This window comes from Chlorocebus sabaeus, chromosome 25 (genome assembly GCF_047675955.1).
Source record: "Chlorocebus sabaeus isolate Y175 chromosome 25, mChlSab1.0.hap1, whole genome shotgun sequence".
Taxonomy (NCBI): domain Eukaryota; kingdom Metazoa; phylum Chordata; class Mammalia; order Primates; family Cercopithecidae; genus Chlorocebus; species Chlorocebus sabaeus.
In genome coordinates this window covers 59,770,484-59,791,137 of record NC_132928.1, presented here as the reverse complement: position 1 = coordinate 59,791,137, position 20,654 = coordinate 59,770,484, and the positions used below count along the sequence as shown (strand labels likewise).

At 39.5% G+C, this 20,654-nt stretch overlaps 1 protein-coding gene across 4 annotated transcripts in view; it reads right to left on the bottom strand.

Moving 5' to 3' along the window:
• SCYL3 (SCY1 like pseudokinase 3) overlaps positions 1-20,409 on the bottom strand; it is a 71,253-nt gene extending 50,844 nt beyond the window's left edge. For 2 of the 4 annotated variants that reach the window (XM_073011805.1, XM_007989564.3), the window contains exons 1-5: positions 20,239-20,347; positions 15,153-15,367; positions 4,896-5,081; positions 2,586-2,699; positions 316-372 (exon numbers count right to left, since the gene is read on the bottom strand). In XM_073011805.1, the coding sequence (XP_072867906.1) occupies positions 316-372; positions 2,586-2,699; positions 4,896-5,081; positions 15,153-15,317 (522 nt within the window). In that variant the 5' untranslated portion in view covers positions 15,318-15,367; positions 20,239-20,347. Of the gene's footprint in view, positions 1-315; positions 373-2,585; positions 2,700-4,895; positions 5,082-15,152; positions 15,368-19,926; positions 20,105-20,238 lie in introns of those variants that run through there. The other 2 variants (XM_073011807.1, XM_073011806.1) reach the window with 2 other exon arrangements.
• Between the last annotated feature and the right edge of the window lie 245 nt (positions 20,410-20,654).

Sequence of the window (20,654 nt, the reverse complement as noted above, 5' to 3'; positions counted from 1 at the left end):
ATTGCCCAGTCTCAGGTATGTCTTTATCAGCAGCATGAAAACAGACTAATACAACTACTTATCGTGAAATGGGTATAACAGTCTGTTCACACTGAGGTATCTCTACCTCATATCATAGGTGTTTATGTGACAAAAAAATTTAAGCTGGTTCCCTGGCTGTGGCGATAAGATTAATCTTAGAAAGCTTTAAGGCCAGAGGAATTATGAGGCACCTATAACTCAGTAAAGAAAGGAATAAGCAGAGGAAAGTTTTTTAAAATTTCATACTTAGTTACACAAAGGTGCCTTCATTACATGTGAAGTATATCATCTTACCATCTCTTCAGGAGGGATAGACGCTGGGTCTCTTAATGACTGAATGCTCCTGAGAAACTAGACAGAGAAATACATTAAAGAAAATGATTCATACACATGTTTGGTGAACTAATCTCTTACATCAGGTAACATAAGCAATGAGCAATGCAAACAGCAGCAATTAAACCTTCAAATCAATGCCACACATTAGATGCACAAATTTAAAATGCTCCTAATTTAAAAAATGCAAATAAAGTACCTGGCACAGCACAAGGCATAGTAATAAATGGTAGTTCCTTTTCCTCTCCCCTTCATCTGGTTTAACAGACACGCTCTGCTATTCAGAGGCATCTGTGCATCTGATTTCCTTATATGGAAATTGGAACACTTCTTTCTCTTCCTGCTTAGATATTAACAATAAGGAGGCTTTTCTAGCACAGAACAAATCTGTCATTAATCTCACTAAATCAAATGAATCTTAAGTCTTGCTACCACACAAGATTAGAAAGTTAAGAACCTTAGCTATGGGGACAAAACCAACATCCACAGAATAAGCATGTTAATTTGCTAGTTTTGAAGATTATTTTCGAAGAGCTTATATGTCCCGAACATCATTGAGAGCACTAAGAATACAAGATGAATGCAATAAAGTTTCTGCCCCCAACCAGGTGCTCACAACCTAGAATGTAAATAAGAATCTCCATAAACGTGCTGAGTGCCCTGGAAGCACCAGGGTGACTAATTTTGTTGGGTAGGGGAGTGCCTAGGGGAAGGAGTCACAGAAAGGAGATGGAAGCCAGATCTTAGATGAGTTTACATTTTCCAGAAGCCAAGGGGAAGAAATGCATTCCAGCAACAGAATGGCCTACAAAGAAGAAGAGTATGAAGGAAGAAGGCATATGTGGGGACATAGCTGAACTACATGGAACAAGATGTAACCAGACTACAGCTCAAGAACTCTTGAGTGAGGCCAGGCTCTGTGGCTCACATCTGTAATCCCAGCACTTTGGGAGGCTAAGGCGGGCAGAAAACCTGAGGTCAGGAATTTGAGACCACCCTTGGCAACATGGCAAAACCTCATCTCTATCAAAAATATAAAAAATTAACCAGGTGTGGTGGTGTGCACCTGTGGTCCCAGCTATTTAGGAGGCTGAGGTGGGAGGATCACTTGAGCCAGGGAGGCAGAGGTTGCAGTGAGCCGAGATCACACCACTGCACTCCAGCCTGGGTGACAGAGGGAAATTCTGTTCCCCAGCACTCACCTAAAAAACCTAAATGGTAAATGAGGCTGAAGGTAGGCTGGAGAAAGACTGTGAAGGGCCTTATATCCCATGGCAAAGAATTTGGAATAAATAGCATAGAAAGGATTACATGCTATTATACGAAGTACACAAAAGGTAAATTCAGGGAAAAAAGGGATCAGTATGGGCAGAATAACCAGAGAGATGTCTTTGTGGTAGAGCTTTTGAACTGAGCAAGAACCCATGAAAGTGCACATTAGACATGGCCCCAAGTTAAGTGTGGAAGCAGCACAAAAGAGAACAGGGGAAATTAGACTGAAACAGTGAGTCAACAGTGAGCCACCATTTCCGTAGGGATATTAAGAGGGAAATGATTTTTATTTTTTCTGTAAGAAAGAGTGAATGCAATGGCAACATGCGAAATGTGAAGAGAACACAGAAAACAGAAAACAGAAAGGTTCATCAACCTGGGAGGGAAAACACGCAGACAAAAGTATAAGGAATACTACGTCAGCAACAACACAGTCCACTAGGAGTTAAGATGCAAAGGTCCTAAGTCCAGCTACTAAGATACCATGTATGAATTTGGGCAACTTGGACAATTGTTCAAAGAACATTTTCTGAATAACTATTATGTGCCAGGCACTATTCTAGGTAGAGGTATAACGATAAGAGACCCACACCCTTAAGAGCCCAACCACTGGAATACAAGACAGATACATAAAGGTAATCTCACTATCAAGTGGTATGATCAAAGTAAGTACAAGGTACTATGGGGCAGAGAGGAGGGGCATTTAACTAAAATATCTGAACAAAACATTTTACCTCTCTCAGTCTCAGGTTCCCCATTTTATAAAATAAGGAGAAAGGATACATGACTCCTACTGCCTCTGAGGAACAAAATGCTACAATTCTATAAATGAGGGCACTGACAAAAAATTCAAGTCTCTTAAGACCAAGCTAACACTGAAGGAAAGTGCCTAGGCAAGAACCACATACTAAGACGCTATTAAAAACCAAGTAAGGAAGGGGGGCTGTCCCCTGGCTTACCTCTGGTGTGGCCTGAGAAATTTTGCAAACAGTTTCCATTGCTCCTAGTTTCCAGTGCCCATCTTCACTCACAAACACAGATGATAAACAGACATTATTGTGCGTTAGTTGTCCCTGGAAAAAAAAAAAAAAGAACAGAAGGAAGAGTGCCACTCCAGGATCTGAAATAGAAATTTATTTAAAAAAATGTTTTTCTCCATCTCTCACAATCTTTATTTTAAAAAACTAAATACTAATCACCAAAAAAATTATGACAAGCCTTCCCACTTGTGGCACGATAAATGGAACTATGACTTTAAGAAACAACAAATTGTATGAAGTTAGATAAAAGGAAAAATGGAATGGAAGGGCTTCTGTTATCTCCCCCTGCCTCATGTGGCAGGTTAATAAACACATTAAAGCCAGTGCACACAGTCATCTCCCCATTTCTATGGGAGTCAGGAGACATACATGTTCTTAAACATAAATTTACAAGTCTGTATAGCCTATATTATTTACTTCCAATGCCTTTAAAGATGAAATATATCTTTGCTCACATAAGTTATTTTATTAATTTTCTTCTCTAGATTCTTTCTCACCTACATTCTATCACGAACCCAGATCCACTTCACCTGAAATCTTGTCAGTAGGCATTAAAAAAATTCTGCCTGAAGAAGAGGAAAATGGAATGATAAGGACCACCAGAAATATCCCACAGACCACAAAAGAGCCCATTTTAAAACTGTAAAAACAGTACAGTCAAATAAGAGAAGGAGAAAACAAGAACAGGATTCAGGTATTATTTTTCCCCAAAGCAAAAATCATTTCAGTACACAAAAAAGTGTGTTTAAAGTTATTATGTATGTATGTAATGTATGTATGTATTTATTATAGGGTCTCTGTTGCTCAGGTTGGAGTGCAGTGGCATGATCACAGCTCACTGCAGCCTTGACCTCCTGGGCTCAAGCAATCCTCCCATCTCAGCCTCCCGAGTAGGGGGAACTACAGGCATGTGCCACCATGCCTGGCTCATTTTTTAAAATGTTTTTGTAGAGATAGGGTCTTGCCATGTTACCCAGGCTGGTCTCAAACTCCTGGGCTCAAGCAATCTGCCTACCTCGGCCTCCCAAAGTGCTGGGATTACAGGTGTAAGCCATTGTACCTGGCCAAAAGAGCACTTTAAATATTCTACCCAATACATCAAATATGTAAATATTTTTATAGAGAATACTCCAAAGAATATTTTTTAAAGGAAGGTTTAGAATAGTGTGTACAGTATATTTCCATTTGAGAAAAAAATGAAAGTGAAGAAGTTTACACACTAGATATTTGTTTCATATGCACAAAGAACATCTCTGGAATAATACACGAGTCACCATCATTGCCTCTGAAGAGAGGAATTAGGGCACTGGATTCAAGGATGGGAGAGGGACACCTCACCCACAGAGTGTGCAAACTTTTTAACCATATGCATGCACTTTTGTCAACAAAGAAGATATTTTTCCCCGTTGAATCATTAATAATTCTCATTATCATGTGACCTTGTAAACATACTTTTAAGAGACTATAAATCCAATATTATATTTGGAGAATCTGTCTCAAATTAATAGAAAAAATTTAAAAACATACATAAAGATGAGTCAAGTCCAAGTGTTTCTAACCTGTGATTGGTATTTGTTAATCTTGGTGGACTGCCAAAGACCTTAATGCTTCAGAATGCAAATACCATTAAGAAAACAGTAATACTGTCAAGAAACAGACCAGAAGTAAACCTAGGAACCACCATCTTCTAGTAATAGCAAACATCGTCAGAGAGTCAAGCACACTGGTTACACCACAGAATGTTAAGAGGCTGTCTCTCAATTGGCCCCAACTACTCAAATGGGAAAGGATATGTATATATTCTGCCTTTTCCTAAGAAATGGTCATTTCTTTCTTCAAAATCTAAAATGGGACACAACTCCTGAAAACAAATAGGAAATTTAGTCTACGGCAGCACTGATACTACACCTTTTCTTTGTTTTAATAACTCATGCCAGCTGTAGCTATTTTTAGGCAAAGAATTATCCAAAACTAGAGGCAGACTATAGTAAAGTAAAATTCTAAAAATAACTGTCCAGGGACACAGAACTAGTTGTCCATTCAATAAAACCTCTATCTATAGCACCTCTTGTGCCTTCCAACGTGCTATTTTTTCTCTGGAAGTTTTCTAATAATAACACTAACTTACAATTTCTATACACACCATAATTTATAAGTATTACCACACACATCATCCCCCTACCCCGAGCTACATCGAAGTTTGTGAGGCAGACTATACAGGTTACTTACTCTGTCATGAAGAAAGATAAGAGCCAGCAATATGTCATAGATCCCAGCACAGACCTCTGCAGAAGACAATGTTTCCAAAGCCACTTCCAGGGGCTGTACTCGCTCAGTGACAAGATGAATGCCATCCGCTTCCACAGTACAAGATAAAAATCTTAGCAAGCAAGGGTGACGAAGTGTCTTCAAATGCTTTAAAAATACAAACAGAAGAGCTGAAGTTAATGACCCCAAACCAGATTATAGTTTCATATACATTATGGGAGAAACCAGAAAATGTATACTTGCAGTTAAGGCTCTTTTGAGCGCCCTACCTCCCTCCCTACCCGCTAAATTTCACATAAGGCAAAGATCTATGACTTGTTCTGACATCATTCAATTTACTAACATTTAAATGACTCTACAGAAATTTCCAGTTCCATTATGGTAGTGTAAGCCTCATAAGAGCCCAGATCTCTCAACGATTACTGCTGTCAACTAAACAAAGTGCCAGAAATAACTGAAATCCCGAAAAGCAAGCAAATGCAAGCAGATTATGGAGGGGAGTCAAACCTGAAGAAGCGACACCAATGGGGGTAAGTTTCTTGGTTTGGGGAAATTTTCCCCTTCTCACAGCTAGGCATGGAGACAGGCCCCAGTTGCAAAGCAGTGTAACAAAGGTGCTAAAAGTCCAATAAAAACTTTACCATCTTTCTGGCTGAAAGAATGATAGAAAAGAACGAGGAAGGTGAGTATGAGGAGGATATCCCAGAGAGGAGACAGCTGGAGAGATGTCCTGATTTTTCACATACCCACAAATTCTCAGAAGCAAGCATCCGCAGGATAGACCCAACCCAGCAAACTTTTGAGAAAGACAGATTGCAAATATTATTCACAGGAAGAGTAAGAGGAAGTAGTTCAAAAACTTGAGGCCTGAACCTAAATTAGCTGCCTGCTAAATAAAAAAAATCAACATTTTCCAAAGGATTATAACAGAACAAAGAGTTATGTGACGTCGCATTCAAAATGTCCAGGATGCAACGCCAAACTACTCAACATACAAAGAACCATAAAAATGTAACACATTCTCAATGGAAAAGACAACCAACAAACACCACCTCAAGAGGCCTCAGATATTAGAATGACCAGAAATAATTTAAAGCAGCTATTATAATCATCCTCCTAGAGATAAAGGAAAAGTTATAAAATAAATAGAAAGATACAAATTTCCAAAAGAAAAAAAGACTGAAAATAAAAAATTAATGTATAGACTCATTAACAGAATGAATAGGACAGAATAAAGAATCAGTAAACTTGAAAATATTAACCAATCTGAAGAATAAAAAATACTTTAAAAAAATGATCAGAGGGGCCAGGTGTGGTGGCTCAAACCTGTAATCCCAGCACTTTGGGAGGCCAGTGCAGGAGGATTACTTCAGCCCAGGAGTTTGAGACCAGCCTGGGCAACACAGTGAAACCCCCGTCTCATAAAGAAAAATTAAGAAAGAAAAAAAAAAAGACCAGAGTCTAAGAAACCTGTGACAATAACAAAAGGTCAAATAAATATAACTGAAGTCTCAAAAAGAGAAAAGAAAAAAATTGGGGCATAAAAAATACAATGGATGAAAATTTAAATTTGGCTAAATACTTAGGTTTACAGACTTAAGAATTTCAGTGAATATAAAACAAGACAAAATTTTTTAAAAGCACACTTAAACATATTACCATCAAACTGCTAAATATCAAAGATAAAAAAATATTGGAAGCAGCTAAAGGAAACACATTACATGGAGGAGAATGATGATTTAAACAACTGCAGATTTCTCATCAGGAAACATGGAGGGCAAGAAACAATGAAACGTTTAAAATGATGAAAGAAAAAACTATCAGCTTGGAATACTGTATCTAAGCAAAAGTAACCTTCAGAGACAAAGGCAAAATAAAAGCACTTTTGGTGACAAAAAGAAAATTTCTCGCCAGAAGACCTGCTATTTAAAAAATGCTCATGGAAGTTCTACAAATGGAAGAAAAAATGATACCAAAGGGAAATTTGAATTTTCAGGAATGAAGGAACAGCACAAGAAATGGTAAATATTACAATAAATATGAAGGCCACTTTTTTTTTTTCCTTTTTCTTTTTTGAGACAGGGTCTCACTCTGTCGCCTAGGTTGGAGTGCAGTGGCGCAATCTCAGCTCACTGCAACCTCCACCTCCCGGTTCAAGCGATTCTCCTGCCTCAGCCTCCCGAGTAGCTGGTACTACAGGTTTGCACCACCATGCCCAGGTAATTTTTGTATTTTTAGTAGAGACAGGGTTTCACCATGTTGGCCAGGCTGGTCTTGAACTCCTGACCTTCGGCAGTCCTCCTGCCTCAGCCTCCCAAAGTGTTGAGATTACAGGCGTGAGCCATCGTGCCCAGGTGAAGGCCACATTTTTACCTCTTCAGTTATTTAATCACTACTTAAAGCAGATATTTTAATAATTCCTGGTGAGGTTTTCAATGTGTGTGAATGAACGTACAGTTAATATGTGTGTAACAAAGAACAGTAGGGATGGGAGGTTGAAGATACCTACATTACAAGGCTTCCACATTTTATGAGACATGTGGACATGGTACAATATTAACCACAGTAGACTATTTTTGGCCCTATTTATTTTTAATTCTCTTAAATTAAAAAAATTGATAATAGATATGCATATTTAGGGGGAGTACCTGTGATTTTAATACCTTCATAATATTTGTAAAGATTTAATCAATATAATTGGGATATCCATCACCTTAAACATTTGTCTTGTCTTTATGCTAGAAACATGAGAATTACTCTCTTCTAGTTATGTAAAAATATACAATTGATTATTGTAAACTAGTCATTCTACTGACTTATCAAACACTAGATCTTATATCTTCTATCTTCTAACTGTGTATCTGTACCCATTAATCAACCTCTCTTCATCCCCTACAATCCCCTTCCTGGCCTCTGGTAACCACCAATCTACTCTCAACTTGTATGAGATCAACTGTTTTAGATTCCACATGAGTGACATCTTTCAGTGTGTGTCTTTCTGTGCCTGATTTACATCACTTAATGCAGCGGTCCCCAACCTTTCTGACACCAGGGACCAGTTTCACGGAACACAATTTTTTCACGGACCAGGGGTGGGGGGATTATTTCGGGATGAGACTGTTCTACCTCAAACCATCAGGCATTAGTTAGATTGTCATAAGGAGTGCACAACCTAGATCCCTTGCATACACAGTTCACAACAGGGTTCCTGCTCCTATGAGAATCTAATCCTGCTGCTGATCTGACAAGAGGCAGAACTCAGATGGTAATGCTCGTGTGCCCACTGCTCACCTCCTGCTGTGCAATCCAGTTCCTAGAACTGGTACCAATTTGCAGCCTAGGAGTTGGGGTAAGGAGTGACTTAACATAAGGTCCTCTAGGTCCTAACATGTTACTGCAAATGATGGGATTTCATTCTTTTTATGGCTAAACAGTATTCCATCATATATATACACCACATTTTCCTTACCCATTCATCCACCAATGGACACTTAGGTTGATTTTACATTTTGGCTATTGTGAATAATACTGCAATAAATATAAGAGTGCAAATATCTCTTTTTCATATTGATTCCCTTTATTTTGGATACACACCCAGTAGTGGAATTGCTGAATCATTGGGTAGTTCTGCTTTTAGTTTTTTGAGGAACCTCCAGACAGTTTTCTGTAGTGGCTATACTAATTTACATTCCCGCCAACAGTATATGAGGATTCCCCTTTCTCCATATCATCACCAGCATCCAGGAGGATGGCGTGAACCCGGGAGGATGGCGTGAACCTGGGAGAATGGTGTGAACCCGGGAGGCGGAGCTTGCAGTGAGCTGAGATAGCGCCACTGCACTCTAGCCTGGGTGACAGAGCGAGACTCTGTCTCCAAAAAAAAAAAAGTAGAAACCGTTCTTAGCTAATCTGGGCGTAAGTTTGCTCACCTGTGCCACAGATCATCAATGAATATAAAACATATTTACAAAGTATTTTAATTTTGTTTATTCTATTTTCTTACATTTTACCTTTTTACTTATTATTTACTCCCCTTGAAAATGTTTATGCTGGGTGCCGTGGCTTTCCCCTGAAATCCCAGCACTTTGGGAAGCTGAGGCGGGTGGATCACTTGAGCCCAGGGATTCAAGACCAGCTTGGGCAACATGGCGAAACCTCATCTCTACAAAAAAATACAAAAATTAGCTGGGCATGGTGGCGCCCACCTGTGGTCCCAGCTACTCAGGAGACTGAGGTTGGAGGATCGCTTGAGCTGGGGAGGTCCAGGCTGTAATGAGCCATGATCAAGTCACTGCACTCCAGCATTGGCAACAGAGCTAGACCCTATCTAAATAAGTAAAATAAAAATAAAACGTTTAAACATCTTTTAAACTTTTATCACAACTCGCTGGGTATGGATACCCCAACTTTTAGAAATCCCTACAATGGAATATTCCTGCTTCCTGACCTGGTTTCTTTGTCCTACTTTCTAAGCAGACACTAGACACAGATGAAATGACAAGCATGAAACAATTTTGTGTCCGAACAAGGGAGGTTAAATCTGTGGAATATCTTCTCTAGATGGTCCTGGAACAGCTCTATCAGATCCTGACTTTCCAATCCCCACCCATGCGGCATATTTTGAAAATTTTAATATGAGTAACAGGAGATCCACAGTCCAAAACTCCTCCAACATTGAATAATTTTATCATTTAATTACAGCAAAAGGAAACTGCTGGAAAGGTGGTTTTCCTTACAAACCACGAATTTCTGAAAGAAATTTCATGATATTAAAGCTCTAAGGTCTACCCTATACAATCACTGAGGAAGCCCTGTAAAGCAGTCATATTGGGAGGAGAGTGATAAAATACTTTATTTGGAAGATAACCCTCAAGATATTACCAGGTGGTGCCATTTTCACAAATAAACAGTGAGTACTGAACATTCCAAACACCTTCTTGGAAGACTATGGGCTAGTATAAGAATCCATACCCTGCATTGGTACAGTTTTTCTATCAGATGCCTCAAAGCTCTATTAAACTATTTCCAGGCAGGGTCATAGGAAAATCTTCTCAGTGGGTTGGTTTCTCCAATTACCTTTTTTTTTTTTTTTTTTTTTGAGACAGAGTCTCGCTATGTCACCCAGTCTGGAGTGCAGTGGCACAATCTTGGCTCACTGCAACCTCCACCTCCCGGGTTCAACTGATTCTCCTGCCTCAGCCTCCCAAGCAGCTCGGACTACAGGCACCCGCCACCACGCCCAGCTAATTGTTTTGTATTTTTAGTAGAGATGGGATTTCACTATGTTGGCCAAGCTGGTCTTGAACTCCTGAGCTTGTGATCTGCCCGCCTCGGCTTCCCACAATGCTGGGATTACAGGTGTGAGCCACCGTGCCCAGCCTCCAATGTCTTTTATTTTCTTATAATAATCTCAAATGTTGCCAACTCTGGGAATAGCTCCAAAAAGGTTTATTTATTTATTCTTAGCAAGAAAGTTGTTACCTTCCCTTGAGTTAATTTAATAAAAACTAATTAAGAAAATATTGAAGAAAAAATTTCTCTAAGTAGCAATTACAAACTAACAAATACAGCAAAGATCCTGATAAACCAAAAATTGTGTTAGCAGGTTGGTTAAATCAGTTAACTGGGAATAATTTTTTACAAGTATTTTTTTGTTTTGTTTTTGAGACGGAGTATAGCTCTTGTTACCCAGGCTGGAGTGCAATGGCGTGATCTCAGCTCACTGCACCCTTCGTGTCCCGGGTTCAAATGATTCTTCTGCCTCAGCCTCTCAAATAGCTGGGATTACAGGCACCCACCACCATGCCCGGCTAATTTTCGTGTTTTTAGTAGAGATGGGGTCTCACCATGTTGGCAAGGCTGGTCTCAAACTCCTGACCTCAGGTGATCCACCTACCTCGGCCTCCCAAAGTGCTGGGCTTACAGGCGTGAACCACCATGCCTGGCCTACAAGTGTGTTTTGAGCTACGGCTTCTGTATAAAATTACGTAGCCTCCCTCATATTTTCATTTTAAGAATCATTTCAAGTAATTTTCAAATAAATTTCAAAAATTTTCCAACCAAATCTTTCATGTTCTCTTCTGCTTATTGTTTTACTCTACAATGCCTAGAAAATTTCTTGATCCAAAGCGAGTTCTTGTTTGTTTAATAAAGAAGGAGAGAAAGAAATAACTCATTGCATGTTTCTGAACAAGGCACTTAGCAAGAACCTTATTTGTCAGTCTCCTTTGGTACATTCAATATTAAGCATAAATTATGCATACAGATTCACAGGAAAGGCTAGCAGTTCAGAATCAAATAGAACATTTTTTGATTCAAGCCTCTGCTGCTCTAAAGAATAGCAACAAGACATACTTGCTAAGGGTAACTAGGATATTTTTCAATCAACATCAGTTGAGCAAATAAATGGCTCTTGCCCTAGTAGAGAAAGATGACTATTTTTGAATGACAGTGTCTTGAAAGCACTTTCCCCAAAGTTATTGAATACCTGTTACATCCCATTCACTGTCCTAGGTCATGGTCTCTGAAAGAGGATTCTGAGTAAGGACCTTTACTGTTAAATATGAATAGTAGTATATAATTTATCAATGTTGATATTTATCTACACCCAAACAGGGATCTTAAGTATGAGATTCTATCCCTAAATATAAATGATTCCCATTTGTCAGGAATCAGCTATGATTCAGTTATCCAGAGAATTCATTCAAGCCTCAGAGGCTTAACTTGTTATTGCTGATCTGCCTCTGATTTGCTATTTCACTTTAGGAACTATGCAAAGTTAACTGACTCAGCATTACAGCCCAAATCCACCTGCAGGCTTTTAGATGGGACAAAGTCATAATTTATGCTGTTAAATATGTTAAGTAAACATAATAAAATGACCAAGATGCCTAAACTAGAGAACAAGGACCTTCAGGGAAAAATATTATTCCTTTTTCTCTGAAGATGTAAATCTAAGACAAAATGCAGATACTTTTTTTTTTTTTTTGGTAAATGTCCACTATCTGAAGGTTAGATCATAAACTAACAATAAAACGTAAAAAGGGAAAGGAATAAAGAATTCCATTGTGTAGAGCTTGCATTTGAGGTACTGATAAAACTTTTAGGTGGAAATGTTCAATAGTTAAGTGAAAATATAGATCTGGAGCTCAGACTAGAGATTTTGGCAGATAATTAGTTTAGAATAACAGATTGGATGGTTATCATTATTAAAGGAAAAAGGAGAGAGTGAAGTCTGAAAGGTGTGGTGGGGGCAAGCAGCTGGCCATTCCATCTGGTGGGTCCATCATATCTGAGGCATGGAGGATACTTCAGAAGTTCTTCTGAGTGGATAGTGCCCAGGAGCCACATAAGAGCACTGCATTCTGATTATGAAGGGCAAAAAATAATTTCTTAAAAAGTCAACCATGGGCCAGGTGCGGTGGCTCACGCCTGTAATCCCAGTACTTTGGGAGGCTGAGGCAAGCAGATCACGAGGTCAAGAGATGGAGACCATCCTGGCCAATATGGTGAAACCCCATCTCTACTAAAAATACAAAAATTAGCTGAGTGTGGTGGCACGTGCCTGTAATCTCAGCTACTTGGGATGCTGAGGCAGGAGAATCGCTTGAATCCAGGAGGCAGAGGTTGCAGTGAGCCAAGATTGAACCACTGCATTTTAGCCTGGGAGAAGAGTGAGACTCCATTTCAAAAAAAAAAAAAAAAAATCAGTATGAGAAAGAGGAGAACAGCTTTCCCCAACTAGAATGCAAGCTCTTTTGAGCACAGCCATCATCTCTCCCATTTCTTGTTATGCCCACACAATGTGCATTCTTAAATACGTTGAGCAACCCTTCCACAACAGCCCGAATCCATTATGGAGAAGAGCATAATGACTCCAACAATACTAAACAGAGCACTTATATAGCATCTATATACCACTCCTAGATAGTCCAATGTGATTCCTGGCATAAAGACGCTCAAGAATCATTTTTATAAGCTTTTATAAACTTACCACAAAGCCCTAATTAAACACTTGGATTACAGCAAACTACAGCCATCAAATTCGGGCTTAGAATTTATCATTGTTTATAGGCTTACATATATGAGTCATCATCATCAGTCAGCAAATTATACTGTTAATTATAGCTGATGAATTCAAGATAAAATGAGATGGTCAGACAGAACTAAGTATTTCTCATATTATTTTGTGGCCAGAGCTTATACCTGCATTTCATCTTGGTGTACTATGATTGTTGTTTTTCACTTGTAACAGTGGAGAAAGTATATATTGTTATCCAGTAACATCTGCCACAGAAAACACTATATATCTGCTTGAAATAATCGTTAAAACTACCAAAGGTGTGGCCAACAACCCAAACTCTAGAGACAGTGAGGCAAGCTAAATATATTGTTTTAGTATTTCAGATACCTAGGACATCAAATTCCTAAAATCTAACACATCGAATGCCATACATTTCTCAAGTACTATGACCTAGTTTTTTAAGATTATGAGAAACATTCTGAAAATCTAAAGTTATCACTTTGTTGCAATTTCAAATTTCCCAAATTCATATATGAGGTTTTCAAAGCCACAGAATGGCTTACCAAGAGACAAAGATGAACTATGTGCAAAGACTCAGACATGGCTTAAAAGGGTATCTATGGATATTAAGGGGGAATAAATCTTCCCTTTCAGGTTTCGCAATTCCTTCAGCACAGAAGTCCTCCAAAATGGAGAGTGGACTTTGTGTTTTTTTCCTTTAAAAACTCGATCTAGGTTATTCGGTTTTCTTGGCACATGCACCATAAAGGGTAACACCATTTTTTAAAAATCTTATAAAGAAAAAAAAACTAAGAAAGATAAATCTCTAGTACCTCGCTGATAACAGTCAGTTTAAGTTATTATAAAAAACAATATGCACAATCTTATTGGATAAAAATAACAAGAGGCATGTTAGACATGAACTGTAAGAACAAGAAAGCGAAGTAAGGCATTTTGTCTTTTGTAAAATCACAATAAAAAATTCTTCATACCTAGATGATGTAAAAAAGAGTCAAAAATGTGGTTCTACCAAAAAGCAAAATTACCTAGCAATAAAAGAGCCAGCTATACTTTTTACCACAATGCATTACTAGGAAATGCATCTCAAGAGAACTGTTACACATCTTTTTCTTTAGGAACCATTTTATAACAATTTCATGCTTGATCAAAAATACATCATCAAATAAATAACTGTTGTGACCAATGGAAGACCAAAATTCCATTACTAATATAATCCTTTATAATCATGTTAAAAAGTAGAAACAATTTAGAGTCCTACAAAATAGAAATCAATGTTCCATATCTGTTGATATTACTAAGGGACTCAAGGTAATAGAGATTTTAATTCTAACAAAATCAAGATATCAAGTTCAACCTGAAAATAGCATGCCTACCAGAATAAACACTGGAGAATTAATTTACTAATACAACTACATTTTCCTTTTTAGAAGATGATATATCTGAATGACTAAATTTCTGAGTGCTAGCTATCCAAAGAAGCATCAACTAATGCCTTCATTTTCCCTGATTCAAAAAGACAATTGGGGTTATTTTATTGACTTATATTCCACAGTAAAATCATTTTTCTCTAATAAGAGGCCAGGGTCACCTGAGTGTGACAAACAGCATGCTAATGCACTGGCACCCTCTGCCTGGAGCAGCAATTATAAGGCATGAACTACAAGGATCTTTTCCCTCAGGAGGAAGCTGAAGCCTACAGAATGTTGTCAATACTTAACAGAATTTTGCTAGACAAGATTAACTCCTTATATCGCTCCTTATATCTTATATTAGTTATATAAAAATGTCTCCCTAACTTTCTCACCAGAAAAATAAAATATGATAAAAGCCATCGTGGCGTGAACCCGGGAGGCGGAGCTTGCAGTGAGCCGAGACGGCGCCACTGCACTCCAGCCTGGGAGACAGCGCGAAATTCTGTCTCAAAAAAAGAAAAAAAAAAAGCCATCATACTGAGTTTTATGATGTTTTTTGGCTACAGTATGGTATCTGACCATGTCATGCAAATGCAAGATAGGCCCATGAAGTAAGAGCAATGTTTCGAAAGGACATAAATAATAAAATACTGTTCCTTATCATCTTACCTCTTTTGACCTTTACTAATTTCATATTTTTTTTTTAAAAGAAAACAAGATAGTAAAAAGTACTAACTATTAAGTCGTCACCTATTATGGTACCTTGGCAGCTTTATTAACCTTGTCTTCATTTTCTCTCTTATACACAAAAACTGAAGCAAATTTGCCATCTTGCAGTACAGCGGGATAAACAGCAAGTCCAGAGGGTAAGATAAATGGTGGTTCTTTCAGTGTATAGCTCTTTAAAGCACTGTTCTCTGATCCCATCCCTTATGCAGTGAGGCAGTACTGCCACTCTTCCTCAAAGCCAAGCAGATCTAAAAGAAAATAGAAAACAATTTCAAACATTAAATCCCTATCTGCAACATCAACAAGAGATATTCAGACATAGCCACCCCAAACTACTAGTTTCTTTGATCCTCGTAATTAGGACATTTGACAGTAAAAATGGTAAATGCTCAGCAAGTTACCAGCAATGGTTGTTAATTAACAACTAACAACTCTAGAGAAAATGCACATTACTAAGTAGTCACATGTAGTTACTGTCCCTCCCCAAACACCACCACATACAAACTTTCAGAGTGGAAAGGCAATCAAAAATAGAATAAAGTAATTCATACTTCCTAACTCACTTGTATATCCTAAGGAAAATGTTGTAAAACTTTATTATTCAAAAACAATAAAACTTCTATATGTCTAAAATAACTTAAAATTATAAAAAAAAATACAAAATTGGAGAATACTTATAACGATGATGAAAATCATTGTTTTAATGTTAATATGTTGAAAAACATTGTTAATATGAAAAACATATTAACAAATGAAGAGCTCATATAAACCAAGTAAAACACTAAAACACCAGTACAATAATGGGAAGGAAAACAGCTCATTGAAGAAACACAGATGACAATAAACATAAGAAAAAATACAATCACACTACTCTTCAAGGCTATCCCAAGTAAAAAGGGGAAACCACAAAACTGAATCATCTCAAATAATCTCAAACACTAAACAAACAAACAAACAAAAAAGGCCCACACATACACAGAATTCAAATGCAACTACAACAAAATATTTCAGTGCTTGCCTAGTGAAGGGGCACAGTTAGAGGGACCAAGGGGGAAGACAGGATTATCATGATGTATGAGGAAATTTTGGGAAGATGGATATATTCATTATTTTGATTATAATGATGGCAATGGGTGATTATAAACGTTAAAACATAAAACTGTACACTTTTTTCATTTATTCTATATCAATTACACCTCAAAGTTGTTTTAAAAAGAAATATATGCATACATACACACAGACTTGAAAAATATATGTTGAAGTATTAACAGAGGTTTGCGGTGGAAGGTCAGACTATAGGTAATTGTATACACACACACTTGCCTGCACCTTCCAAATCTTCTACAATATAAACATATCTTTCTTGACAACAGGGATACAAACTCACAGGGTGACAACAGGTAATGCGCAGCACCCCAGCAATACTGGCAGCTTGGCACAGGGACCTACTATGCGTGCCTGGGACCTAGTGTGAGAGGCTTTCATTCTGAAGAGAGTGGCTATCACAGAGTTCCAACCAGGACTGCAGTTTCAGAACTGTCAGATCATGCCACTTATCATGAGGAACCAACAGCCTGAATAGTTTTGTGGAAATCTTCATATTTTTCAATGTTGGATCAAATGTTTTCTAAACCTATATAGGCCAAACAACGTATGTCTGAAAAATCTGTGGCAGTCAGTTTTCAGTGGTGGCTTTACCATAATATAAAAATTAGAAAATAGAGTTCTTACTAACTCTGGCAATGTAGAAAGCAAACTGCTACAAATACGCCAATAATTCTATGTAGGCCTTTCAAAATTTGTTTAAAAATCTGTATTCTTTGGACAAATATAAACTCAATAATCATTACACATTGACCCTCTACTTGGAATTTTTCCCCACTTCGGTGAAGTTCCATACAACACCTTCTACACCGGGTATGTAATGCTGCTCAAAACACATGCCTAGAACAAAATTTAAAATGCCTACCGATCCACAGCCATCGTTATATAAGAAACACACGTATAAAGTCTAAAGCCATCTAAAATTGAAGCTTTTCAAAATCTAAAACTGTTTCTGAGAGTAAGAACTAAATCTGTTTTGTAACAAATTCACTGAATTCCTACCTACCTGGCAATATATCTTTCTTAAAAATGACAGAGAAGCAAAAAACAGGACTAAAAAAATGCCAAGTATGGCAACTATGGTAACATTCACCTTTCTACTGCGACTACAAATAAAAAGTTTATGTGGGACCATGAGTAAAAGCAATGATGTTAATCCCTCGATTCCGGAGATGGAGTGCTGGCCAGATGAGTAGAGAGGTTCATGCTTAGCACTTGATCTTGCCATCTTTTCTTGGGCACAGTTAATGTTGTCAGGTACCTAGCCTGGGCCAAAGGGCGGTCAACTCACAAATTAGTCATCAGTCTCACGGCCTGAGTGAAGAGATAAACTGGCCAGATCATTGTCTCCCCCAGGAATTTGAACTAAGAACAATTTTTGCCTATTAGAAGCATAGCTGAAGGCAGAAGGATCCTATGAGGTAGAGTTGGAGCTATGGCAAACCAAAGCCACATGAAGTCAGAAATTTGTCAAGCACGGAGGAAGTCCGTTGGTAGGAAAATTTAAAAAAGCAAACACTGGGACAGTAGCTTAGTCATACTTAGGGGGCACATTGCTACTATCCATCTCAAGATTACCAGAAGCCCAGCCTCAAACCCAGTTCCACCCAGATACCCTAACATCCCATTGACACGCTTATAACCAGCCCCCTTTCCCTCAGGTAGCTTGAATGAGTCTATGTTCTTTGAAACTAATTGCCATTTCATAGGCAGAAAACTCTACTTGGTCTCCAACTCCTGCCTGAAAAGCCAGCCAGACTGGAAGAGTGAGTTACAGAAGTGTTACTTTGAAAGTATCTGAAGCTAGTCTGACCTCCTTCTCTCTCTCAGCCACAAAACACAGCTTTCCAAAATCAACACACAATAAGAGAAAAGCAGAGAATAAGGGACTATATGTAAATGGATATCTTCTTGACAGGAGATCATGCTGTTTATTTAGTGTTAATATTAGTCCTCCCGGGAGATAAGACTACCACCAGGATTCAGGGAAAGCGCTCTGGCTAGATGAATGGCAGTCACCAGAGGCAGAAGAAAGGGACATTTAGTTTACTTAGCTATTTCTAAATAGCGAAATACTTCCTTGTGGGAATACTGACCTTGCAATAGCTATTAACCTTAGATTTTATATGAATTCCACTATAAAGTAATTAACAAAGTTATAAAAGCGTTAGGAAGTAGTTAAAATTCATTTTTCTTAGTGTATTTTAGGTCTAAGACTTTAAAAAATATCACTTAAAAATTTAAAAGAGACGACTGAATTTCTTGAGAGAACTGGAAAGGATGCCATTTTCTTGTTTTGAAAGCATGTTAACGTTGACAGAAATCCACTGATACCATCAGTGTAATACTGAGTGGTAGGATTATATTCTATGTCCCCAGTGCAAACTTTATTGGGGGAAAATTAAAAAGGTGTGCTGATTATTGCAATTTGAGAATGTTTTGAAGCAGTAATTTTTCACACTAATACATCTAAAGAGGCACAAATACTGTTATATGAACAGTTTTGTTTTTGTTTTTGTTTTTGTTTTTTTTTTTTTTAAGAGATAGGGTCTCGTTCTGTTGTTGCTGGCCTGGAGTGCATTGGCGCTATCCTACCTCACGGTAACCTGGAACTCCTGGTCTCAAGCGACCCGCCCTCCTCAGTCTCCCCAGTTGCTGAGATTACACCATGCCCGCCAGTGCTTTAAAAATGATATTTCAGCAAAAACTGATTTATTGAAAAGTAAGAAAAACACTTGGCCTTCCAAATGCTTTCCTGTTGTTTTGAGGAGGGGGAAAACACAAAATCTTGCTCATTAGCTTTGAAATTAAAAAGTCACAAGAAGGTAGAAAAGGCTATCCTAGTATCACAGAATAGATATTTTGTAGCAGTTAGCATCTCCACTCTTAAAAAAACACCGAGTTGACAGTCTTCCCTTTAATAATCTCCCTCCACTCTTTTGCCTACTTGGCCAGCACATGAAATTTCTGGACCGCTTGTAGATTAAGAAAACCCTTGTCTAGGTCAAAGGGCACTCATACACTCAACTAAGAAACCCTTGTGCTCTAGGGAAATGTTTCTACCAAATATTTTCTTTTCCCAGCAATTAATCGAGACTATCTTGGTCCTAGCTCCCTGAGCTTGAAAGTTCCGAAGATAATGGCTTGCACTGTATTAAGGACGCACTGTACTGGCTGATATTCTGGTACCCAGCGGTAACATTACTCCGGCCCTTCGCTTTCGTCTGTTTCAGGTATACATCCCCTCTGCGGAACTCAGTCCAGCATTGCTAGTTGACAAGCAATACACAATTATGTCTTCATGGACCAAAATAATCATGATTTCAGCTTAAGATATTACATTTTATAAGCACACGGGTCCTTAAAACAGCAGTAACAGTGACCCCCAAAATTCGAGATCCGACTCCGAGAATTTCACATGGATTCCTGAATATGCCCTTCCGAAAAATGTTTCATCTTTATTCTAAACAGAAAGCACTACGCCAAGACAGGAGCCTGCTGGGCCTTGGGGGACCGGGCACTGGTCTTGGATCAAGAATCAGGCCGCCTTCCCGAGGGCTGGCGCGCCCAAGAGTCCCCCGGGTTCGGGCACTGCCGCCCCGGGACAGTGACCCGCCCAGCCGAGCACCCTCGCCCTGCTCGCCGCGACCCTGTGGGGTCACTGAGGGGCCGGGGCTCCGCTCTCGTTTCGCTGGCCCCTCACCTTCCACACCTCCCCGCGAGGACCGACTCCGCGGCTGCCTAGGAGAACTCTGACCGCGGGCGCCTGACCCGGCGGGGGTCGCCCGCAAAGCGCAGATTACGGGGCAACCCACAATCAGCAAGGGGAGGCTGCTCCGAAGCGAGGAGCACAGCTCAACCGGCAGCCGGCGCCGCGCCGAGCTCGCTCCTGCGCGGGACCCAGAGCGCAGACCCGCGAGCTGGGCGCGCGCCCGCCGCCTCCTCCCCGCCCGGCCCCTTCCCCCACAGCGCAGTCCTGCAAGGACTGGGGGCGCAGCGCAGGGCTCCCTGTTACCTGCGGCAGGGCGGCGGGGGAGGAGGCCGAGGGTCTTGGCTCTGGTCCCCTGTTGGCCCCCGTGTTGACACCAATCACCCCTGCCTGCCTGTAAGGCTGTGGCCACTACACCCACAATCTTCTGGGGGCCGGGTTTCTCCCACACCATAGAGACGGGTCCGGAAACGGGACAGAAGGCCCGCCTTCCTCCCTCCGACGCCACCGCTGAGGCCAATGAACCAGGAACCGAGGTAGAGCGGCCGCACAGGTGAGTCTCAGGCCAGTGCCATCTTGAGTGTGGGCGCCGTGACGTCCCCGCTTGTCACTCACTGCCCTAATGGTCTAGTTAGTCCACCAAGATATCCCCTTTCTAGACGTTTTTGTCGAATGCTCAAGTTTGTCTTGACTTGAAGTTTTAAGCTTTTAACAGCACAGTT